This window comes from Pezoporus wallicus, unplaced genomic scaffold (assembly GCF_028554395.1).
Source record: "Pezoporus wallicus isolate ANWC-B61680 ecotype Strahan unplaced genomic scaffold, APGP_CSIRO_Pwel_v1 contig_3817, whole genome shotgun sequence".
Lineage (NCBI taxonomy): Eukaryota > Metazoa > Chordata > Aves > Psittaciformes > Psittacidae > Pezoporus > Pezoporus wallicus.
In genome coordinates, this window is record NW_026635157.1 from 4157712 (window position 1) to 4184284 (window position 26573).

The 26573-nt window shown below is 40.6% G+C and overlaps 1 protein-coding gene across 8 annotated transcripts in view; it reads left to right on the top strand.

Annotated features, from left to right (window-relative positions):
- The window catches only part of TULP4 (TUB like protein 4), a 156650-nt gene that overhangs the window by 86330 nt on the left and 43747 nt on the right, over nucleotides 1–26573 (top strand). For all 8 annotated transcript variants that reach the window (XR_008971869.1, XM_057406695.1, XM_057406734.1 and 5 more), the window contains 2 exons: nucleotides 19405–19533; nucleotides 19852–20013. Coding sequence is in view for 7 of the 8 variants with exons in the window: in XM_057406695.1 (XP_057262678.1) it covers nucleotides 19405–19533; nucleotides 19852–20013 (291 nt within the window). In the remaining variant the exon portion in view is untranslated. The remainder of the gene's footprint in view (nucleotides 1–19404; nucleotides 19534–19851; nucleotides 20014–26573) is intronic.

Here is a 26573-nt window from a genome sequence, read left to right on the forward strand (position 1 = left end):
TCGCTCTCTGCTGAGAGAGTCTGTCCAGGACTCCCCAAATTGTGCTTGTTCCCCTCTACAGAGGTGTCAGCTTTGGCAAACAGCACATTAAGACCAAATCATTCTTCTGAGTTTGAGATTTGGTGATGCATGCAGTGCCAGGAGGGTTGGGAGCATGGTTGCAAGCTCAGCAGGGTGCCCTGGCCATGGCTCATACGAAGTAGTGGGCAGGTGTCAGCATCATAATGCCATGGGCATAATAAGGTACAACAATGGAAAAATGTTTTTTGTTGGTATTTTCTACAGGAGCATACTTTGAAGGAATTACCATGTAGTAATGGTAGCAAAGTGGGATATAACTGCAAGGATGTGGTAGGTGCTGACATGGAGGTTTGCTGAAAAACTTCTATCTGTACAGGTGGACCACAGAGCAGGAGGATACAGTGATGGCCACAGGCCACCTGTCCACCTTCCAGATGAGGCTCTGAAACAGGGGATGGTGCAGAGAGCTGCAGCTGTGGGATCCCTGTGCTCCACTGTTTGGTGATGCTTAGCTGGATCCTTCTCAGCTAAGCTTCATTTCCTGCCCTGTGCTTGGCTACAAGTCAGCTTAACAGGGCTCCTTCATTCCTGCATCTAAACACTAGAGTACTTAATGGTCTATGTAGTATCTTTGAGTCCTCCACAGAGTACTCTTTGATACTAGGTAGAGGGCTTTGCTTGGTGAAAGTCAGTTCTTATTGGATCTTAGGTCCCATTTCTGACTCCATGCTTTTGATCTGTTACCCTAATGCTCCATCTCCTTTTTTTTTGAGTGAGAAACTCTCACTTCTGTGTTATGATATGATCCAGAGTCAGCACCAGATGATAAAATCAAGTCAGATCACTAGCTGCTTAATAATATGAACAAGTAATTTCCAAATAGATCTGTTTGATCATCATGCTACTGATGTAACTGCTTTGTTACTAAAGGTTTATGAAAAAGTGAATGACTTCCAGGCTATCTCATCCTGTCTGTTGTTCTTTAGGGAGACGCTGTACTCTGCAAATGCTAGCAGACTAACATTTCAAAGTGTAACAAGAGCATACAGAGACCAAAACTTACTGGAATGACTGACTGCTTGCAGATCTGCATGCAGACGTGAAAATAGCTGCAGACCATCTAGGCAGCCATCACCTCTACCCTCAGCCTATATATAGACAGACACAAAAATCGTGATTTGATCATAGCTATATAAAGACACAGATATTCCCCTTTACCCTTATGCATAGAATAGGACTATATCTTTCTTTTTATCACGTATTTACCATATTGAAATAATGTGTTTATTCCATATATGCGCTACACTTCAGCACTCAAGTGAGCTTTAATGTGGTCCTGTTCTAGAAAAAAATAAGAGAATGAAAAATGGTTTGTTGTTGTATTTGTTAATAAAATACAATTCTTATTCCTTAAATCTCAGTTAATGAGTAAGAAAATACTGTTTTAATAACAGAACCACTGAACTGCAGTAACCTCATGTAGTCAGTTAACACACAGAGAAAACACGCAAGTCCCTGCAGTATTCCTTCTTATGCTATGTGCAAGTTTGTATGAAGTAGTTCCAAAGGTTGGCTTTATTCCACCTTTTCTTTTAGAAGACTGTTCAACCATTTCTTCCATTGCTGGAAGCTTTACCTGATATTTAAATGAAAACACAGCTTCCTGAATATCATCCTGTTACTTACAGTAACATTTAATAACTTTTTACGTTTTTTTTTCCATGTCATTCCAGCAGTTCCTGACTCTTTGCATGACTCCACTTTGCCAGTACGCTTTTTTTTTAATTGTTTCTCTTTAATCTAAATTCTTTTAAGAATGTTAAAAAACATTACTTTAAAATCTGCCAAGTATCTAAAGAAAAGAAACCAAAATTGTGTGTAGAGTGAAGACAAGTGTTTTCTTCAGCCCGGTGTGAAGTAATGCCATTGCTGATTGATAAGGGGATGTCCAGCAGCAGTGTTTTCTGCTTTTGAGATTGAACTTCATGGTACCAGTCAGAAAGCATGGCCTGTAGCACTTGTGGGCAGCCTCTTGCATATTGTGTATTTACAGTTTTAAATTCTTCTGTGATGTTTGTTCTGGTTTCTTGCAGAACTGTCTCATTGCCTAATTATTCTGGTTAATATAAAGGTGTGGGGCTTTTTTCCGCTCCTCAAACAAAGGCATCAGAAATGATGCAGATGAATAAATAGTAAAAAACCCCAAACAACAGGGTTTGTAAGGAAAATGCAGAATTGAGGGCAGGGAGAATCAATTTACAGTGTTACTTGTGTATGCAGTCTCAGGCCCTTCTCTGGAAATACCTAATACATAGAGATATAAGACTTAAGCATAGAGAGTGTGCTGGCCTGAAGAGTAGGAAGAAGGCTTTGTGGTGAGAGGAAAGCTGCAGTGGCTTGGTGTAGAAGGCTTGGTAGCACAGACATGGGCAGGCTCTTTAGGTAGGGTAGGGTGGCACCTGGTCACATGTAAGCTTACTGTTTGGAGCAGTTATTAAGTTGGGAACTCTAACTTTTAAGGGTGTTTGACAGAAATGTAGGAATTACGAAGTCAAAAACATTGTTTAAATACTAATGCCTTTGCTTTGAAATAAAATGGTAGAGAAGTGTCCTTTTTAATTTAGATTTTTCACTTTTGGAAGGATTTGGTAGCCATCTGCTTCTGCTTCTTTGCTCTTCCTAGCCAGAATAACTCTCATTTTACAGAAAACCTGAAAGGAGACACAGTTGCATTGAGACTTTCACATGACAGGAAAGAGGGAAATGATATCTGGATAACAGCAGCAGTGCACAGGCACACATGCTTGCCTTACAGTTCATTTTTTCATTAGGTTTTTGTCTTGGTCAAATTCCAGATGCTTGTTGACAAGAAAGTGACTTGGGATAGAAAACATCTGCTTATTTTGCCTGATGAAACTTTTTTTTAAGGATTTTACTGGAGGATTTTTTTTTTTAAGGATTTTACTAAGAACGATGTACTGCTTTTCCTCTCTCTTTTCTGAGCGAATTGAAGGATAAACTATCTAAACTATAAAAATTGCTTTCCAGTGATGCATTGCTTATAAGCTAGCTGGCTCAGGTTCTTGGATGCAGATCAGACAATCTGTCAGTCTGTGTTCATATACTGGCTGGGTTGTTAAAGGTTGAGTATTGTTGCTCTGTGGTCTCCTAGAAGCAAGTCAGTGTCAATTCAGTTCCTTGAAAACTGCTTTCTATACCACAGGTAATCAATGCCTTTGTTAATACTTGCATTAGTTGAGGCCAAGTGTTGTCCTAGACAGTCAGATAAGTGTTTCCTGTCACCCTTATGGCCTGTGAGGTAGCCTCATGGTGGTTCTTACATCCCATTAGGGTGCCTAGGCATCACATTCCCAACCTATAGTTCAGCCCTGTAGAATAAATTGAGCAAGTACAGCCATTTTACAGTTCTGTAGAGCTAATCTTCCCTTCAGTACTTCCCTAGCCTGCTTTTAGCTTTGTCCTCAAGGCTAAAAACTTCAAGGCATGTCGTTATTCATAAACTGTGCAGTTCCAGCTACATGAGGGTCTCTTCTGGTTAAGACTTCTTTATGTCACAGTGTTAAAACACAGTGGTAAAAAGGAATAGGGGGATCTGTGCTTTCCAGGGTTGTCCACTTTGCTTATTGCGATTCTTCTATCTAACTAATTGAGCCCCTTATTTATAACTTCCTTGTGCCCTGCAAGTCAAACAAGTAAAATTATTGATCACTCTGCAGACTACATCGTGAGACAGCTTTTATTTCATGAAGAACTGAGAAATTGAAATAAAAGTGCTTACAGGGGTTTGGTGTGAATACAGTCTGTGCAGAATTGCAGGCCAGCCAAATCAAGGATGGCATTTTCAAAATGTGCTGTTTAGCATTTCGTAGGGTATAGCATTTCTCTAGCTAGTATTCACTTTATCAGAAGTTTGTATTGTATCATTTGCAAATTAGGTGGGCCAGTGTGTCTCAAGCCTGAATAAGAGCCTTCATGGGTATAGTATACATATTAACAAAGTAATTCTTGGTTGGTATCTGTTTTTTTTTATTGTAATATGATAAACTGAATGTTTTGCATGTAAATATTGTGAATTTTAGTTATTTGATTGTTAATTCAGATTTTCCTTCTTGTTCCTTTCTGTCCTGAGAGGTTCAGCTGCAGAGTGGCTGCTCTTCACTTTCTACTTTCTCTGTGTTACTGCCCAATCCCTCTCTTATATTGTTCTATTTGGAAGTACACACTATTTCATTTTCCACTTTGTTTTGTGTGTTGATCTCAGCAATGATACAGTCACCCCAATAGTTGCCCCAAACACCATTAGTTGAACCTCTTATAAAAGTGAAAGCTGAACCTCTTATAAAAGGTAGAAGCAAGGACCGGCAGCCTGGGAAGAATACAGGGGTGTTGTCCAGGAAGCTAGGGAACAGGTTAGGAAAGCTAAGGCCCAGTTAGAATTAGACTTGGCTAGGGATGTGAAAGATAACTGGAAAGGATTCTATATGTAGATTGCAAATGAAAGACAGACTACGGAGAATCTAGGCCCCCTCTGGTAGCTATCAGAAGAACTGGCTACCCTGGATTTAGAGAAGGCTGAGGTTTTTAATGACTTCTTTGCCTCAGTCTTCACTGGCAAATGCTCTGACAAAACCACTCAAGTCCTGGAAGGCAGAAACAAGGACTGTGAGAATGAAGACCTTAGGCCCACTGTAGGAGAGGATCTGATTCAAGACCATCTTAAAAACCACAAGTCCATGGGACCCGATGAAATCCATCCGCGGGTCCTGAAGGAGCTGGAGAATGAAGTTGCTAAGCCACTGGCCATCATACTTGAGAAATCATGGCAGTCAGGTGAAGTTCCTGACAGCTGGAAAAAGGGAAATATAACCCCCATTTTCAAGAAGGGGAAAATGGATGACCCGGGGAATTACAGACCAGGCAGTCTCACCTCTGTGCCTGGCAAAATCTTGGAGCAGGTTCTCCTGGAAGGCATGCTAAGGCACATGAAAATCAACAAGGTGCTTGGTGAGAGCCAGCATGGCTTCACTAAGGGGAAATCCTGCCTGACCAATTTGGTGGCCTTCTATGATGGGGCTACGGAACTGATGGACATCAATGTGATAGCTGGACCACGCGGTGGATAAAGAACTAGCTTGGATGGCCGCACACAAAGAGTTGTGGTCAATGGCTCAATGTCCAGCTGGAGACCAGTAATGAGTGGTGTCCCTCAGGGGTCGGTGTTGGGACCTGTCTTGTTCAACATCATTGTCGCTGACATGGACAGTGGGATTGAGTGCGCCCTCAGCAAGTTTGCCGATGACACCAAGCTGTGTGGTTTGGTTGATACCCTGGAGGGAAGGAATGCCATCCAGACAGACCTTGACACACTTGTGAGGTGGGCTGATGCCAACCTCATGAAGTTTAACCATGCCAAGTGCAAGGTCCTGCACCTGGGTTGGAGCAGTCCCAGGCACAGCTATAGGTTGGGCAGAGAAGAGATTCAGAGCAGCCATGTGTAGAAGGACTTGGGGGTGTTGGTTGATGAGAAAATGAACATGAGCCGGCTGCAGTGTGTGCTTGCAGCCCAGAAAGCCAACCGTATCCTGGGCTGCATCAAAAGGAGCGTGACCAGCAGGTCGAAGGAAGTGAACCTGTCCCTCTACTCTGCTCTTGTAAGACCTCACCTGGAGTATTGTGTGCAGTTCTGGTGTCCTCAACATAAAAGGACATGGAACTGTTGGAACAAGTCCAGAGAAGGGCCACGAGGATGATCAGGGGACGGGAGCACCTCCCGTATGAAGATAGGCTGAGAAAGTTGGGGCTGTTCAGCTTGGAGAAGAGAAGGCTGCGTGGAGACCTCATAGCAGCCTTCCAGTATCTGAAGGGGGCCTATAGGGATGCTGGGGAGGGACTCTTCATTAGGGACTGTAGTGATAGGACAAGGGGTAACGGGTTAAAACTTAAAGAGGGGAAGTTTAGACTGGATATAAGTAAGAAGTTCTTTCCTGTTAGGGTGGTGAGGCGCTGGAATGGGTTGCCCAGGGGAGCTGTGAAAGCTCCATTCCTGGCAGTGTTCAAGATCAGGTTGGACGCAGCCTTGGGTGGCATGGTTTAGTGTGAGGTGTCCCTGGCCATTGCAGGGGGGTTGGAACTAGATGATCTTATGGTCCTTTCCAACCCTAACTATTCTATGATTCTGTGATGTAAAACAAGCCCACTCAGAGCAGCCAGGGTGTTCCGGTAGTGGCCTTGTGGTGGAAGTTAAAGAGTGCATCCTGCCTCTGCAAATTAATTTTGTGGAAATTCATAGAATCAGCCGAACCACACAGCTTGGTGTCATCGGCAAACTTGCTGAGGACGCACTCAGTCCCACTGTCCATGTCACCAGCAAAGATGTTGAACAAGACTGGTCACAATATCATTCATCATTCTCACAGGAGGATTCGCGAAACCTCTGTGAGTCATGCAAGGCCAGTCCAGGCAGTCCAATAAAGATTATGCAAATACTTTCTTTTCTCCGTTTCTGTGAGTAATTTACGGTCACCAGTGTTCCTCAGATGGCCAGCAGTGTTCTACAACTGAGTGGCAGACAGAGGCCTTACATTTGGATTTGATGATCAAGATAACAGTAGTTGAGTACTGATTTGGGAATTTGTGATAGTACAGTAATCCCACTTGAACAGTGAAATGCCTGGATCTTCCATTTGTCTGCAGTCTGCCTTATAACTCACCTTAATTAGATTAATGCACAGGTATTATCACCTGGGAAATGTTAATAGATTTGAAGGGCTGATCTGTTCTCTCACTGAAGTTTAGATTATTTTTACTTTCTTGTGTTTGAAAAGAATAATTAAGGCTGAAGTATTTACAGCCATCAGAGAAATAATAATTTTTGGACAGTACTTTTGCCACTGAATTTTAAGATCTTTACTGTTTACATTGCTGATGAAAATCAAGCTTTTACTGCAGTTCAGTAATGGGGGAAGTTCATCTCCATGGAGAGAACTTGCACAAAGCTTGTGCTGCAATCAGTTCCCACATAAGACTTGTTCGAGAGACCGTTACAGTGATTTCAGCTAAGCAGGTGCAAGCTAAGTTGTAGTCTACCCTGTAAAATCATCAAGAGAGTCATTGCTCAGTTTCTGAGTATAAAATCTGTACCACAAATGCTAATGGAGATGTTCAGTAACTGGAATAATGTTATTTAATTGCAATGCTGTATGAGTTGTGTCTGACAAGCAAAAAATTATTTGTTACATTAGTATATTTGATGCAGGCAGACATAAGTATACTCGATATGGGCAGATTCATGACCAGTATGTGGTCGTGAGACACCATTATTTTTCTGGCACTTCTCAGAATAGACACCAGAAGGTGAAGATCTTGGGTTGCCTCCTTTGTGTGCGTTAACTAGCACAGTTCTATAAAATAACATCTATGTTACATTTTATGAGTTTCTGTTAAAGCTTCCTAGTACTGCAAGTGATTTTTTTTTTCTTGACTGTTCTTGTGCATGCATATATATACATGAAAAGTTATGAAACTATATTTCACTACTACGTGAACACTTCATCAGGAATTTTTAGCCACCAAACTGGGAAGAGTGAGTACAAGGGAGGGCAGCTCTGTCATAGTCACTTCACTGACTTTTTCCAGCAATTCATTACCCTGAGGGTATTTCCAAACAAGATTTTTAGCATTTACGAGGTCAAAGATACTATAGGAATTCCTAAGTAGCTGCTGTTGAGAAAGCAGAGTAGAGCTAGTTCATTTTGGGTAGGCATGAGTTTTCATTAGTGTTTCTTGTTATCCTGCCTCCTCTGGTTTTGAGTTTTGGGGTGTTTTTGTTTGGTTTTGGTTTTGTTGGGTTTTTTTTTAATTATTTGGTTATCCATCTTTAAGGATATAATAACTGGTTCCAAACAGCATTTTGTCCTTGATTGCATATTTTTAAAAAGAAGAGGCAGAATAAAAACCATAGGCTCTGCTACAGGGTGTTTGTGTCTCTCCATCCAGTATTTTTCTGTTATTTTAGCCAGGGGAATAAAACAAACAAACAAACAAACAGAAATAATTTTAAATCTGTCTTATGTAGGGTGTTTTGGTTGTTTTCTTCCCCCCCTCTCCTTGGAGCTTCTAACAAAGATGTTCATGGTGTTTACATTCATATATGGTGATGATGCATATGTGGATGTCAGTGAGTGTTATTCTTGTTTTTAAAGTTTGATGTGATTTTACACTGAGCTTATTATATGCAGCCCAAAAGTGAAATATAAATGTGGAGGTTATAAAATGGTCCTGATTTATACCATCTGTAATATCATTTTGTCAGACCTTAGTGAAATGAGCATTAGGCTCATGTACTTTTAATTTAATATAGGCTAAATACTGGTGCTTTTTTCTCTTGCGGGACATAGATGCTCAAACCCAAGGAACTGCCACCTCTGCAGAGTTTATTGCATGCGTCTTAATTTTAACAGCAGTGGACCTTTCTAACAGTGCTCAGCAGCGATTTGAGAGGGGGAACTATTTTGCTCTGGGTATTTTGATATTAATGCAAAATGGTTGTTCATCTTTAGCTAGAATAGTCATCTCTCCTTTCTTTATTTATGGTGTTTTTATCTGTATAGAAACTAGAACAAAGCAAAATCTTTCTTCTTGTAAGGAAGGTGGTGAAAGCACTATTTTATCCTTTGCTCATCCTTATCGACATTCAGGTTTGATTTATTTTTAGTGAACTTGGGCTTGCCCCTGCACTTATAGGGAGCATGTATGGGCAATTAAACAGAAGTATCTTGCAGGGATGCTTAAAAACAAGACGGCTATCAATAGGAGATGGTGGTAGTAATGTACATGCTATAAAGGAAGTGAGCATGGCACAAGTCTAAAAAAGATTTTTCTGTGGAAAAGGTTTTCTGTGGAAGAGCTTTTGGGACTTCAGCATCCTTGTGAAGGGAAGGGATTCAAAAGCACACCATACTCCATATCACTGTCACTCTGTTGTCTGTGAGATGAGAGATGAGCAGACCTCCACCTGTTTCTCTTCTAAGAATATAGCTTGCAGATATCTTTGCATATGGGTGATTGACTTCAGGCCTTCACTCTTTTCATGCCTTAATTTTTTTCCTTCAGATTACACCCAGCTGTTTTCCTTAATAGCCCTAGAAGGGACAGTTAAGAAATACATTCAAATGAGGACTGGTAACCAGATACCAGTATCTTATCATCCAAGTAAGGTTCATATTGCCTGTCATTTCTATTTCTCATGTGCAATTTCCAGTGCTGACAAGTCACCTGTCAAAGATTGTCAGCTGCCCAAACACATTTGTCAGATACAGTTTGGATACAGCTTATTTCTGCATTTTGTTTTGGTTTATTTTGTGGTGGGTTGTTGGTTTTTGTTTTGTTGGGTATTTTTTAATGTTTGCTACAACTACAGTTCTTAGAAGCCACAATTAAATGTGTTTTTTTTCCAAAGTGAAAACAGTAATCTCTTTGGAACTGGCCCTGTGAGCCGCTTCATTTGTAGGAGCATAATGCTGCTTCTTTGGTACCTGTGAGGGGTGTTGGGGATGCTTTCCTCTAAGGTAGGTGATCAGATGGTGTGTTTTGTGTTCTGTGAACACATAAAATGGTTACATGGCAAATCTTTGGGAATGTATTTCTTAAAATGAAGTGTATGACTTGAGGAACATATGAAGATTTGTAAAGCTTTAGAGCCTTTCTGTGTCCTTGTCTTGGCAGTTTACTATCAAGGCTCCTAAATGTATTCAGTGAGATGTTGACAGTCTAGGTATTTTTAAGATGACATCTTATTCACACTAAGTACATTTCCTCTTGAAGTAGTTAGCAAAACAAATTTTCCTTGCAGTTGCCTATATGCCAAAATCATCACCTAAAGCTTTGAAAGGTCAAAATGCCTTCCCTTGAGGATTGGATATCAACCATATAAAACCTTTCAAAAATAGGTATATGTGGTGGTATACATATAGATATATGTGTGCCAGCCTCAAGACACCTTTTAAATATAGGCATGTGTGGTGTTCATTTGCAAAGCAAATAGACAAAACTTGCTGAGGAGCATCAACGCTCTTCCTAGTGGGTGAGCAAACCACACTGTTACTTGCAGAGGGTACCAGCTGCTCACGTGGAGAGTGAGCTCTGGGTGGTTACCTCCCCTGCAACAACTCAGAGGGCTATTGCTGGTCAACTGCACTGCTCCTACCTAGCATTTTCTCTTTCTGCAGCTGAGCAGATGATCCGAGTCTTTGTCAGTCTGATGTAAGCTCTTAGCACTATGAAAACAAATGCTAAGGAGAAAGGGGGGGGGGGGGGGGGAGGGAAGTAGAGCAAGCATATTGAACAAAACAGCACAGAGCTTCTAATGTATTCCTACATTGTACTTAACTTTAGACCCTTACCTGAGGTGTTCGAATTAGGGATGTAATTGCTTTGAAGTAGGTTTTCACATGAAGGCCACAGAGAAGTCTGTGATCACAAGAACGTGCAGAGTTGGACCTGGACTTTTCAGATCTGTTAAGGTCAGCACCTTATTACTGGTCCAGCCTTACCTCTGATTTCAGTTAGTGCAAGGTTAGGTCCCCAGGTGACACAGATGCCATGCTTAGCCTATTGATAATGTTTTACCATGAAATCAGATTTGGAGTTTAAAAAAAGGTGTGGGGGGAGTGCTGTTCAAATTTGGCCTTTACATGGGTCTTTTTGTATCTTTAAAACCCCGTAGTTAGTAGCTTTTATGTTCTCTCTCACAAGAATGTTGTTATGTTCGTTTAAATAGTATTTATAGAATTTATAGAAATTGAAGCTCCTTTCCAAACAGCAGAAAAAGCAAGATGACAGCTGCTGGCAGAGTAATACATGTTTTTCAAGGAAAAACTAGCATCATGGGATAAAGCAGCAGACCTCTAATGTACAAATGGCATGGAAAGGGCTGCTCGTGGCAGCAGCAGAACACCCCCCCACCCCCCCCAGGAGCTGTGAGCAGCTGCGATGCCATTGGCGCACATCACCAGTGACCGCAGCTTCTCTTGTGGCAGGGGTAAGGGTTATTAAAGGACATTCATCCCTGAGATGCCTGGAGGCTACTCCAGTCCTTCCATGAAAAGAGTTTATTTTTCTTATTATTTGGACAAAAGAAACATGAAGGATTTGCACAGTGTTTTCTGTCTCTCAGAACTCATTCACCATTCATTTACCAACTATGTAACGTGCAGCCCCTGCTGTGAATTGGCAGATTTTCCTCAAGAAATGTAGACACTAACTATTATAAATTTGCTGATCTTTAGCTGCAGCACAGTGCTTGTCATTAATAGGGGTAGTTTCTTCTTGATGATTCCTTGATGGGTATCATACCTTGGAAACTGACAGCTCTGTAAGTAAACCCATGCGTAATGTCACTGGAAACAAAAAGTCAAAGCTCTGCAGGTGTGGGAGAGACAGCAAGCATATCATTGGAGAGTGCAGTGTAAGACAAGTAGGATAGGATGATGGATGTGCAAACTAGCTGTCTGCCCTGTCTGCTGATTTTTTTGTCTAGTGTTATTAGTAGGAAAGATACTTAATATGATGCTCTTTGTCTGCGGGATTATTTTAGCTTGAATGGAGAGAATTATCATCACATTATTGTCATTCAAGAAATGAGGGTCACAAGTGAAGTTGAAAGTAAGAACAATTGCAAACAAACTGCAGCATAAGAAATTAGCAAGCATGATTAGCCTTTATTTTAAAAACATTAAAAACATTTTAAAAATAGTTAAACTTTATGTTTCATTGAACATAATGTTCAGAACCATTTAGAACCAAGCACTGGTTATAGGGGAAGTATAGTAAAAAAACAAAAGCTTCTTAACGGCAACCCTCCTTCTTATTCTGAGCACCTGTTGTTGCTTTCAAATTGCATTTTAGTTCAAGAAATAGCTTTAGTAAAGTAAATTAAGTCAGCAAATGTACAAAGTTGGCACGGTTTCCGCAGGGATTTAATAGGGATATGTGTCCATAGAATCATAGAATACTTAGGGTTGGAAAGGAACTTAAGGTCATCTAGTTCCAACCCCCCTGCAATGGCCAGGGACACCTCGCACTAAACCATGCCACCCAAGGCTGCGTCCAACCTGATCTTGAACACTGCCAGGGATGGAGCATTCACAACCTCCCTAGGCAACCTATTCCAGTGCCTCACCACCCTAACAGGAAAGAATTTCCTCCTTATATCCAATCTAAACTTCCCCTGTTTAAGTTTTAACCCGTTACCCCTTGTCTTATCACTACAGTCCCTAATGAAGAGTCCCTCCCCAGCATCCCTATAGGCCCCCTTCAGATACTGGAAGGCTGCTATGAGGTCTCCATGCAGCCTTCTCTTCTCCAGGCTGAACAGTCCAAACTTCGTCAGCCTATCTTCATACGGGAGGTGCTTCCGTCCCCTGATCATCCTTGTGGCCCTCCTCTGGACTTGTTCCAACAGTTCCATGTCCTTTTTATGTTGAGGACACCAGAACTGCACACAATACTCCAGGTGAGGTCTCACAAGAGCAGAGTAGAGGGGCAGGATCACCTCCTTCGACCTGCTGGTCATGGTCCTTTTGATGCAGCCCAGCACACAGCTGGCTTTCTGGGCTGCAAGCGCACACTGCAGCCAGCTCATGTTCATTTTCTCATCAACCAACACCCCCAAGTCCTTCTCCGCAGGGCTGCTCTGAATCTCTTCTCTGCCCAACCTGTAGCTGTGCCTGGGATTGCTCCGACCCAGATGTAGGACCTTGCACTTGGCATGGTTAAACTTCATGAGGTTGGCATCAGCCCACCTCACAAGCGTGTCGAGGTCCCTCTGGATGGCATTCCTTCCCTCCAGGGTATCAACCAAACCACACAGCTTGGTGTCATCGGCAAACTTGCTGAGGGCGCACTCAATCCCACTGTCCATGTCAGCAACAAAGATGTTAAACAAGACAGGTCCCAACACCAATCCCTGAGGGACACCACTCATTACTGGTCTCCAGCTGGACATTGAGCCACTGACCACAACTCTTTGTGTGCAGCCGGCCTCCAGCCAGTTCTTTATCCACTGAGTGGTCCATCCATCAAATTGATGTCTCTCCAATTTAGAGTCAAGGATTTTGTGTGGGACAGTGTTGAACGCTTTACACAAGTCCAGGTAGATGACATCAACTGCTCTACCCCTGTCCATCAGTTCCGTAGCCCCATCATAGAAGGCCACCAAATTGGTCAGGCAGGATTTCCCCTTAGTGAAGCCATACTGGGTGTCACCAAGCACCTTGTTCTTTTTCATGTGCCTTAGCATGCCTTCCAGGAGAATCTGCTCCAAGATTTTGCCAGGCACAGAGGTGAGACTGCCTGATCTGTAATTCCCCGGGTCATCCATTTTCCCCTTCTTGAAAATGGGGGTTATATTTCCCTTTTTCCAGCTGTCAGGAACTTCACCTGACTGCCATGATTTCTCAAGTATGATGGCCAGTGGCTTAGCAACTTCATTTGCCAGCTCCTTCAGGACCCGCGGATGGATTTCATCGGGTCCCATGGGCTTGTGCATGTTCAGATTTTTAAGATGGTCTCTAACCAGATCCTCTCCTACAGTGGGCCCAAGGTCTTCATTCTCACAGTCCCTGCATCTGCCTTCCAAGACTTGGGTGGTGTGGTCAGAGCCTTTGCCAGTGAAGACCGAGGCAAAGAAGTCATTCAGAACCTCAGCCTTCTCCAAATCCTGTGTAGCCAGTTCTCTCAAGAGCTTCCTGAGGGGGCCTACGTTCTCCCTAGTCTGTTTTTTTTTGCTGCGTACCTGTAGAATCCCTTTCTGTTATCCTTAACATCCCTAGCCAAGTTTATTTCTAACTGGGCCTTAGCTTTCCTAACCTGGTCATGCACGGACCCATTTTATATGTATATAATTTGTGTACATATTATATGTGTTTATCTCTCTAATGAGAGAGACACTGCACTGTATTAGCAAATCAAGTTGGTTAGTGGTTTCTCTGGTCCCTTTACTTTTATGTTTCATTTCTATTCCTCGCTATACACTATTTGTTTTTCTTTTATATACTTACATATCTCTTCCTCTTTGTTGCTATTAAGAAACCATAATGTGTGCTACATATGTATGTATGCACATATTTTTCTGTACTTGAAACCATGAATTAAGTTCGATCTACTTATTAGGGATTGTATAATAGGATTGTTTGATACAGCAGATAGGTGATGCTCTGTGATCTGAGGTAGATTGTCCCGTCCCCTTTTCCAACGCTTTTTTCCAACCCTTATATGTCCCATTAAAAACATAAGTACTTTCCTAAAAAAGCACGGGATTGGAACAAGCCTTCAGATAGACTGTCCAGTGCTCTGCTATTGTAGGCAATAGCCTAATCTCCTTTTTTAGTTTTTCTGTTTCTGTCCTAGGAACAGTTAGGTCTTTTGCCATCACTGCATGGAAGCTGGATTCATATCAACACTTTGCATAGCATTAGAAATATAGTACGATTTATTTTTTTTTTTTAGGGAGGAAAAAAAGGCCCACAATTCTGTAGGATGTTCAGTATTGTAAATGCTCAATGGAGTTATAATGCATCACATCCTGTGCACCCTGCAAAGATGTTACTTGTAGTTTCAGAAATGCTCATGCCAGATAAGGGAACATAACTCTCCAGATGTAACAAATTGTGTTATAATCAGATAGTTGCGATCAAGTATTCTCTATTCTCTATTGCTGTGAAAGTCTGTCTGCAAGCGCATCTCCATAGCATATTTGAAAAGGAGTGCTGGAGAAGACCTCTCTTTAGAGAATATGCCTGCTCACTCCTCAGTAAAATGGATGGAGGATCAGAAATTAAAAAAAAAAAAAGACTCACTGTGACTAGCTACAGTGTTTCAGTAATAAATCTATCTAAATTTGGCATGGAACTCCAGGAACCAGTTGTCCTAGTTATTTACCCATTCAGTTTTCCTAGATGTTTGTCCCTTGCCTCTATAGTAATTATATACTGTATGTTTTAAGAACTAGAGGTAGGATTTCAGTAATGACTGGTGGGCTGCACCTCAAATGCTGTGTTAAGTTCTGGGCCCCTTGCTACAAGGGAGACATTGAGGTGCTGGAGCAGACATACAGGGACCAGAAAAAGGCAACCAAGCTGGTGAAGGGTGTGGAGAGCAAGTCCTGAGAGGAGCAGCTGAGGAAACTGGGGTTGTTTAGCCTGGGGAAGAGAAGGCTGAGGGGGGACATTAGTGCTCTTTACAGCTACCGGACAGGAGGTTGTAGTGAGGTGGGGGTTGGTCTCTTTTCCCAAGCAGCAAGCAACAGGACAAGAGGTAACAGCTTCCCACTGCACCAGGGGAGGTTTAGACTGGATATTAGGAAAAAATTCACAGGGAGGGTGATGAGGCATTGGAACAGGCTGCCCAGGGAAATGGTGGAATCACTGACCCTGGAAGTGTTCAAAAACCATATAGATGAGGCCCTCAGAGATATGATTTTGTGGTGGTCTTGCCAGTCGTGAGGTAATGGTTGGACTTGATGATCTTATAGCTCTTTTCCAGCCTGGCTTATTCTGTGATTCTGTGGAATTACCAGACCTGTTTTGTGTTGGGAAGAGGTCACATTTACCACATATTTGCTACCCCAAAGATGGCAGTTACTCAAAATTTCTTGTCTAAGATTTTAATAAATAATATCATTGCTAGCTGCATGATGGTCTTTCTGTGGCAGTGTCTTCCAAAGAAACGTGATGATCTTCCAGGCCAGAGTCTGATTGGACTTTGTTTTGTTATTTGCATCAGTGGACAAAAAAACAATAGTGAATGAAAATGGAAATTTAAAAGCATAACAAAAATTAAATTAGTGTCTGTTGTGTACAGCTGTTTCCTTGCCACAAGACTAGGCCTCTTCCAAATGGAGCATATGTGAGGATAAGAAGCACAGGGAAGTAACCGTGGTTCAAAAACTATAATTATGTACTGAGGTTCATAAGATGTAATAACTGCACAACATTTTTGATTGGAAGGAAAATAAAAAAAATATAAAAAGGAGCTCAAAGACCCAGATGTAAAAGCTCATTGAACTTCATGGAAAGCATCCTGTTTGGGTGCAATACATTGTTGTTTACATTGTACTTAGTAGATTAGGCCAGGAGTTCCTTAAATTTTATTGACGGGAGATCATTTCCTGTATGAGATAGCAGTTCAGAAACTGATTAATGTCCAGGATGCAAACACAGTTTGTGATTTTTATAGCATTTAAAAACCAAACAAATAATAAATGAACCAAAATAATCAAGCAATATACAGAAACTTCATGGACCACAAATGGGTCACAGACAACTTTCTCTGGCACACCAACATTTTTGCTCTTTCAATACAAAACAGTTTAGTCCTTCAGCACTTGTGTGAAGATGCTAAGTAGAAAGCAGAGAACCATAAAGGCAGAAGTAAAAATGAGTCCCCTGTGAGTTGAAGCTGTTAGTGAAAGTAATGCTATCTTTGCGTTTATGGGTTAGCAATAAAATTCCTCTTTGCAGAGGGGTAATTCAAGCTTATGCATTATTTAAGTGTGCTGTCAATGGGGCATGTTTTCATATGCTTTACATTTTAGCAAACATAAAAGCCAAAAGTCATCTTAATACTTAGGGCAATTCTTCTTCCTTTCTTTCTCTGCTTCAGTATGTTGTGTCTAAAATGAAATTGGAAATAGTCGAAGTAGCTGTGGACTCAACACCTGTAGTCAGATGTTAAATGTAAATGCTGGAAGCATCTTTAAAATGACCTCATAAAATGATAACATTTGCTCTGTGTTTAAAGAAGTTGAATTTTCAGATGACAAATTTGCTTCCTTATGAGGCTGTTATCAGAAGGCATTGGTTTATTTTCATCTGTGATTTTCATTTTGGAAGTTATCAATTTGTATCTAATTGGAGGGAGGGAGGCTTTGGTTAATCTTTTTTACATTCAAATGTATGCTTGGATGTTTAATCTAAAGAAAAAACAGGTTGTACAGAATTTGAATCAAATGTTATCTTTAACTTTTAACAAGATTCTTATTTAAAATAGAAAAGAGACAAATTATATCAAGGTAACTGTTGTCACTTTGCTATAAGTCTTATCATTAAGTGTGCTGGTATGGCTAATCTGTAAATTCATATGCTGTCTCAAGTCTTCATGAGATAAGTAGGGCTATTTTATAACAGGTAGTAGCATCTTTGATGGCGATAGCTAAAAAAAAAAACCACAGTGTTACTTGAACAATTACCTTTTTTTTTTCCTAAATTTTCCATAGCAGTTTGGTCTGTGTGATCTATGAAATGTCTAACATGAGCAGTGTCTAAGCTTTAAAGGTCTGGTTTTTAGTGGTGATTAAGTACCTTCTACTCCTTAATAGTCATCATAAGTCTTAGTGGCTCCTAGCCTTTGAAGATGAAGCTATTTCAGCGTTATCCTCGGGATTTTCTTAACTTCTTTTGTAATATTGTTAGGCATGACTGGCAAGTACAGTTATGTTGTTGCATTTTGCCTCAGGGTGGATGAAATGATGGCTCTGTGCATGGGAGTTACATCAAAATGAAAACAAAATTTTGACAAATCTGTGCTATTTTTGTTTAGGTGGAAAGGACAGAGCAAAATCTCTGCCAAAGTACAGCTGCGTGTATTGCTATGATAGAATATTTTATTTACTGCTCTTCCAATAAAAAATATTTCTTTAAAAAAAAAGCAATATATGATACAATCCATCTAGTGGCATGATATAATCTACCCGACTGGGGACAGGACTAGTGACTGTAATCAAGTAGAAGCAAGTGTTTTTTTGGAAAATCTTAAATGGGATTCTTAGCTATGTAATAACAGAGAGGTGGTTTGTCATACTCACTTCTCCCCTTAATCTTTGTGCATGCATGAAGAAACAGTTTGCTTGTGGTTGTATAATGATTCGGAGGTTGATGATTCAGGATGACAAGCTCCATTCATCCAAATGTTCTGAAGTTCTGACCCTTGACTCTCTGAATAGGTGTAGCGCTCACTAAGTAAGTATAAGATCATATTCTTTAGCTGCAAGTTTAGGTTTCATGTATGCATACTTATATCCTAATTCTGAAAATGACTGCTGATTTTATTGTGAAGCATGGAGGGTCTGTCTACTCACAGCTCATCTTAGGACTGGAGTCTTTAGGACGGTCAGTCCATCTCTGTGGGAAGCAAAATATATTTCAAGAATATCTTCTCTGTCTCTTTTAGATGATCAATTATTTGTTTAGATTTATGTAAAAGCACTATTAGATCTGGATGCCCATTAAGTAATTAATTTAACACTCTACTGATTGACTAATACGTGTTTTCTCTGTATATGCTGTGTCTCAAGGCCAGGTTGGACAGAGCCTTGGGCTACATGGTCTAGTATGAGGTATCCCTGCCCATGGCAGGGGGATTGGAACTTAATGATCTTAAGGTCCTTTCTAACCCAAACCATTCTATCGTGCTATGAAAGCAGCTAGGGGAAATCTCCTTGTGTATGAGTGTGAGCATCCCATATATGACTGTTTTTGAAATCAAACTAATTTGAAAAAAAAGGTTTTTAAGATAAAGTCACTAATGGTAAATGGTTTTGCTGCTAATTTCTGCTGCAGGCACTAGGATGACATGCTTTTTTCAGTTTTATACTGAGGTCTCAAGAGATACTGTATTTGTTAAACTGATATTAATTAAAAATGAGAGAGCAAATTGGTAGGTTTAGACTTGATTAGTTTCTCCAGAAAAGCCCAGATAGTTCTAATGTGGAGAGAGGAGTCTAAAACCTCTTTGTTTTCCTTCTACACTCAGTAGCAAAGCAGCCTTTCTGTGTGACTGCTACTGCTGAACCCAGGACACTGTGAAATTTCTATTTTTTAATAATTTGGGACTCTCAATTTTTGTTTTCACATCACTGTTGATATGAGTATTCAGATTCAACCTGATACCAGTGCATGCACCTTCATTTGAAGACAGCAAGAGGTGATGATTTGACGTACAGTCTGATGGTCTCTGAGATTATGGTGGGGGAAATAACTGAAGAGTGTTGGATGGTCCTGTTAGCTACTTCTGTAAAGAAGTACTGCATTCCAGTGTAGAGTGTGATTTTACTGAAAGCATGCAATGCCTTCAAAAAAGGCCTGATGGTGGGGGATGGTGCATTTCCTGACAGCCATGACAAAATGATTCCAGCTGTTCCTGAGAGGCACCTAATGCTGTGCTGAAAATTGCTGATTTGTATATCTTTAGGATTTAAATGCGGCAATGTCTGTTTTGCAGTGTTGTTTAACTAACTGGTTCTAGTTAAGTGGTTGTTAGCACAACACACAGTTTTGGTAATGCTATTTTTGTCTGTAATCTTTTAAGGTTGTGCTGGTGAGATGGAATGAACCATTCCAGAAATTAGCAACCTGTGATGCAGATGGAGGAATATTTGTTTGGATACAATACGAAGGCAGATGGTCGGTGGAACTTGTGAATGATCGTGGGGCACAGGTTGGTATGCATGTTTTCTTGCAGTCAAGAGATCTGTCCTCATCAAGTCCTGGGAGGCAAAATAAAGAGGAAGTGGTGCTTTATACATTTCAAAAACCACAGGAGAAAATGAAACATTTCTTTTTTGAAAACAATATGCAAGAATTGTTACAAAGACACTTTTCAGGGACTGTTGCTTTATCCAATAGCCATGACATCAGAGCTGCACCTGGGCTAATAGTTGCCCTGCCAAGTTCTGTGCAGTGCTACCTTTTGTTAAAACAACAAAGAAGTCCTATATGGCCCATATATCTATTTTCTTATCTTTGATATATTAAGGTAAGCGACTTTACATGGAGCCATGATGGGACTCAAGCGCTTATCTCCTATAGAGATGGATTTGTGCTGGTTGGTTCAGTCAGCGGACAGAGACACTGGTCTTCAGAAATAAACTTGGAGAGTCAGATAACCTGTGGCATATGGACTCCAGATGACCAACAGGTAATGGCGCTTTTAGAGTTATTGTGTTGCATTTATGTGCTATAGAATACATCTCTTAAAAGGTTGTTAAGTGGTCACTTTGTAAGAACAGTTTCCCTCAGAACTGGTGCTCCCACAGATAAAAATTTAATTAATTCTGTCATTCTCATTAGGCAGATATGATAATGTACCAAGTTACCTATCATCACTTTTCACCCCGATTCACATGCAGTCTTATTCAAAGTTAGTTGTTTGAGGCAGGAATCTGTATTTCTACCACTAATTTGTTGATACAGCTATCTTGAAACTGCATTTGAGCAGAGATACAGCCTGGACTAGTAAACACCTGACTGGTTGTTTCTGTATACAGCTGTCCAGTCTACACTTGCAGTAAAAGCAGTTCCAGTGACAGATACAGTTATGTTTTGCCTTCACATGAGCAAACGGATCTAACTGATTGAGTGTCAGAGGCACCTCTCAGCCTTATGCAAGCAACATAATTTCAAAAGAAGGTCATTTTTCCACTGCTGAGCCTAGAAAACTTGATGAACTTTGAAAAATATGGTTAAAAAATCTTTACTGTTTATCTAAAGAAGCATATGATACTGGTCGCATCACCATTTATAGTGGGGCTTCAACTAGCCCATTGATTTCGTGTGTAGATTTTACAATGGCCCTTCGCCATTCACCGTTGAACTTACCGGAATGGTCTTTCCTTCCAAATGCTTGCTGCCAATATGGTTAATGTATGTATAATATACTACTGAAAGAAATTATGGAGATAATAATTTGCAGAAAGGGACTGTGTTATGATCACAACTGGATTATTTTCCGTCCTTCCTTTTACACCACCATGAAAAGGTGCTGGTTCAATATCCAAGGTACCACTGACTTTAATGTAGAATACTATACCATCCAAGATAGAGTTATTTTTGGAATTGCTAGTGGAATAAATAGCACTAATAATATGCATTTTTACAGCAGCATCTCATAATTTTAGAGCTGTGCAAAGAATAATGAATTAATTATTGTAACACTACTCTTTAAAGCCAGGGAGCCTAACTGCCTCTTTTTGACTCTGGGGAAGTGTAAATAAATAATTTACTCAAGATCAAGAGGAAAAGACAAGAACCAGAAGCAGCAGGAGAAACTAAGATCTAATAGCTCTCAGTCCTATGTTTTAAACATGAGGCTACCCCATTTGTGTGATACTCAGTTGTTGCTGCAGTATTTGGAAGTATCTTCACTTGAGTGTGTAATTCGGGGTGACTGACTGCCTTTAATTCAATTTAGGCAATATGTTTGTACTTTCTAATCTGGATGCTTCATAAGCGGTTATTCCAGGGAACACTTGTTAGTGTCCAGATAAGCACATTGAAACATAATGGCCTATTCCAGAGTTACAGACTCTACTGCTGACAAACTCACTGAAATAGAGACCAAAATCAGCTAAGAGCTTGACGTTGCTCTGCACCATCTTCTAACTATGGGGTTTGCATGTTAAGTGATGAGGGATTTTGGTACTGTTCTCTGGAGTTGGTGCAAAGAAGTGGTCTTCTGAAAAGTGTTTAGATGTATTTGCCTCTGGAGGCACAAGGACATACGATTTACTGAAGCACTAGGTAAGAGACTATGCTCAGTTCAAGCTAGTCAGTCTGGGGCAGGGCGGGGGGGGGTTGGGGAAGGACATTGCATATATTACACGCAAATAAGCACATACAGAAATTAATACTCTTACTAACTTACCTCCTGATCTAATTTCTCTGGTGATTTGTAACTGTGCAAGTAAGAACAGAATATTATTCTAGTCTAAATTAGGTTCAGCATCTTCCCTATTGCCTAATGTAAGCTACTTGTCAGTATAGCAAGTGAAAGATAAATTTCAACATTTAAGTTTATATTTTCATACTATTCTTTTTGTCACCGCTTTCTGGCACTGTGAAAATTGCTAATAAAAGTATTCCTGGAAAATGTCCCAGGACCTTTTAGCACAACTTGGAAAGTTAAATTTCGAAGGGGAATGTACTGTTCAGTATCAGTTTTCTATCGTCCTGATTAAAGTTTGCTCATTGTAGTCTATTTACCTCACTCTTCAGTTCTCTTAACTTTCTCCCTCAGCCCCCTGCTGCATCCGTCCTCCTCTTCAAGTTTCACCTGCCATCTTTTCTCCTACCTGTCTCTTCAATACCAGTAGGCTATTGCCTCTGACACTCCTCACCACAACTCTGTGGCATCTCTGCCACAGGGGAGGGTAATTTACTACTACGATCTTTCTATTGAAGACAAGAAATGGTTGGAGCTACATTATTGCCAGCCAATTCTGTCTTGTTTGATAGGATGCGTGTGGCCTCTGGGTTTGTGTCCTCGTTATGCATTGGCTCAGACTTCTAAGTAAAGCACCTGAGATAGTGGCTGATGTCACCTGTGGTTGAATCTCCATAGTTAATGCTTCCCAAGGTCTTCTAAGAGCCTAGACATGAGATGAGAACTAGAGAGATGGCCAGGGTGCAGCACAGTCCTGCTGAAACTGAGCATATAGTTGTATCTTTTAACTGATTTGGTACGCACTTTGTCCTGATGAAGTTATTGGCTGATTTTATTAATACTATATGCAAGCGTTCTGCATTTTCCTGTAGGAAGAGAGTGGTATCATTCTTCTTGCAGCTCTGCTGTTTTCAGGATCTCTTGAGTTCTCCTTATCTCCTGGGCACGAACTGATCATGAGTCATAGGACAGTTGATACAACCTGGTTGACTGGAGTGCTTTCTTTCTCAACATCATATGTCATCAGATGATCTTCTTGTAAAGGTCATTGGCAGATTTTTACTGTGGTCAGAACCAGGTCCCAAATCTGGACTTGAAGCTGTGAGCTTCTTTAGCTAGTTCAAGACATAGGCCTTGTGATTGTGATTCTGCTTATTTAGGCAGAGGACTAGAAGTTAATTTTCTCACTTCAATGTGTGTCTGTAGCTTCCTCATTTAGGTGTTTCCTGCTCCTGTACAGTATAACCAAAGCACATGTCTGGCCAAGGCAGAGAACCTTGTTACACCAATGGCCTCTTGAGGATAATAAGCAAATACACACAACAGGAAGACTCTGCAGGACTGAGTATTTCCTTTCACTGTTTTGAAATGTTGCTTTTTTTAGGGCTACAAGAAGCTGTAGTAGAGCCTACTTCCTCAGGGTCATGTGAAGTATTTTTCTGGTGAGAAGACTCACATAGCGTCATGTAGGGATAAGAAGTATGTTTGAGGTGAAATGTAAATTTGAAATATAAGGGAGTGCTGTACCCTGTCTTGAGACAGTTCTGTGGTGTCATTCCACGCCTGTTTCCAAAGAGGGAGTGTACATACCAAGTAAACGGAATGTCTTCCCAAGTGAGAACTGAAGATTTGGCTTGCCAAAGGGTTTATTTATCATTATACAAGCAACATCAATAAGTAACTGAAGATTTTTCCTAAGCCCACAAGTCATATAAAATATCTTTCTAGTGCTTCGTGTCCCCTCCTGTGCGCTTGCTCAGCTCATAGTGACGTTTTTCTGTCAACCTCTGCCTTTGTGCCCTCCTCTTCTTCTCCCAGATTTTACCTATTGAAGAGGCTTATCTCCATTCACGATGGGGAAAGGCACAGAGTCACAAGAACTGGGTGAAAACTGTAGAGGGGTCTGATTATACTCTTGTTTATTAGGAATATAGTGTAACTCCCTGAACTTCACTGATGTTTCTGTTGTTGTTCCTGTGTGTGAAAAAAAAAATCAGAAGGAAATCACTCTTGAATAGCGAGAAGCCTTGATGAAAAAGAAAGAATTTAATTTGTGGATATCCCAAGAGATGCTATTAATCTATATTTGTTCCCTGTATCTTATGTAGTGTAAATTACTAGGCTTTTCTGACAGCTGTAACAACCCATATCTATATTCCCCCCTCCTCTTTCCTGTTGTAAGCTTTTTTTTATGGAAATTCAGGGACTGGCCAGGACATGACAGACTACATGTACATGTGAACTTTGCCCACACGCTTCCTTCTGTTTGCTCTGAAAATAGGCATACAAGCAGTTACCTAATTTGATTTGCATCCTGCTGGGTACAACGTGAATTCCTGTATGTGGTCCCATCACAACATTACATGCATTAGTACTAAGAATGTGTAAATACAGGCCCCCAGTTTCAGCCTGTTCTGTGTCTAATCCTACAAAACTCTGCTCATGGTGGAAGAGAAAAGCAGCACTGTGTTAGGAACAGGTACTGTGTATACTGCTGGGTCTTACAAGATGCTGGAAGAAAACTATGAGACCTGTAGCAGATGAAACCGGTGTGTGAAAACACAGGGGGTGGGAGGTCTTGATGTTGTTTGTTTGCTTGTTTCTTTAATGTTTTGTAGTTTGCAATAGCTGTGCGAGAAGGCAGTTTCTATGCTGTTACTCACTCCTGCTTCCAGCCCTTGCCATCCCTACTCCCCTGGCAACCACAGGTGCTTCAGCATCCTTTTATCTGACAGGCACAAGGCAGGTGCAGGCTTCAGCTCCTTCACCCTGCCTGCAGCACCCTGCCCGCAGTGCTTCAGGGTGGAGCCCAGGACCAAGAAAGGATTTTTCCCATGAAGAAGGGGATGCATACTACTTTCTATGTTCAACAGTGTAGTTTGATGGGATCTATGTGGTGGTACTGCATTCAGAAATAGTTGTTCTGAACAATTCTAAGATGAAAACAGGGAAGGTAGCCTCACCTAGCTTCCAGAACATGGCTTAAAAATAAGGAATTTGTAAACGTTTGGACGTATTGCATCTGTGTGGGCCATGGTGTCATCTTCTCATGTATGTCTTCTCATCACCTGTAGCTCTGAAAGGAGGAGTTAGTGCTTCCATTCACTCTACTGTCTCAATCAGGCATGATTCAGGCAGTCTTTGCTATTGTGATAGTCACACTGATCAAGTTTAATTATGCTCAGACATCTAGCTGTGTGGAAAAAAAATCTTTAACACAGCCTTCTAATGAGTTGACAGAATGATGAAAGGGAGCTACAAACAGGCAACTGGGGCAATATAGGGAAGGCAAATATTTACCTTAATTATTATGAATGGAAGGAAGGATGAAATGAAAAAGAAAATACAGCCTGTTAAATTTGAAAGTGTAAGCAATGGCATTGGTCTTTATTAGAATATTTCTTGTCCCTATGCAGGATCTTTACAGGTTCACATAAAGGAGCCTTTAAAATGCCAGGGAATGTCTGTATTTTTGTGTCTTAACATATAAAAATGCATCCTTTCCCCCCATTAGTTCTGGGTGCAGAGGCTATCAAATTACTTTACTTATGTTTACAGTGACTAGGGACACTCAGAATTGCACTGTAAGGTACAGTCTTTGAGGAAGAACTGAAAGACTTTTATTGATGGATGAATTACTCAGATTACTGGAAAAATGGCTAGAGGCTTTTTATAGCATTGAAGAAGTGTCATTAATTAACTAGGCAGCTTATTCAAGCCACAAGGGCTGCAGACAATGGTTAAATCGTTAAATCTCATGTAAGGATTTTAACATTGCATGCTGCATAATTGAGCAGCACTATTAAAAAGCAAAAAGAGGACGGGAAGGAGACTTCAGTTGTCTTTCAAGATAAATCCAGTTGTTATATAAACCAAACAGATAAACAAAACCCACCACAGTTTAACTGCCTTTAATATTTTGAACTATTTTTAGAAGCATTTCAAACCTTTGTGGCAGGCTTGCTATTAAAATTAATGATTTCTGCTTGCTTGTGCTAAGGGTTCTCTGTTTACTATCCTATGGTAGACTATCCTTTTATAGATGAAATATGTGGGGCTTTATATATACTTAAAAAGTTTAAATGTTTTTCCACAGAGTTTGTATTCTTGTTTTATATGGTTATACATGCTGTTAGCCAGTAACACTTTGATTTTGTTTTTTGCTTGATGACTTGATTTTTATGATAACACATAATACTGACAGACAGATTTTGTGTGAAAAAGTAATGTGGATTCTAAGTGCTAGTTAACCTTTCTTTTTCCCATCTCTTTTTATTATGTTGTTTTAAAGCTCCATTATGCAGCTATTTCTGAAATAATGGATTTCTCTGTTTTTTTCCCCCCCAGTGTCTATATATAGTTTTATTGGCATTGTCTTTCCTTTGCCTTTTTCCTGCATCATTCTGCTGACAGAATGTCGTCCAAGAAGAAGTCAAGAGTTAAATATCACGATGAAGTGTGCCTCTTTTTAGTTGTGCTCTCCTTTTCTCACTAGCAGTGAGCAGCTACACTGCAGATTTCCCTACTCAGAGGAGGACTTTGTAGGCTTTGCCTTGAGTTTTGGAGAGGGTAGAGAATAAGGGCATTCTCCTTGGAGCCTCAGGGGTTCACCCACAGCTTCAGGAGCTGTGGCATTTCTGCAGATTTATTCCAGACTTGATTATTCCTGCCAGAAATCCTAGCTGATACTGCGCAGTTATTGAGGCAGTAATTGGAAGGAGCAAAGCAACAAGGTGATGCTTCAATGTTCTTTCTTCTTCCCACTCGCTTCATCTGTGTCTTGCCTAATCTTTCCCTTGATGCTCTTCATCCAGCCT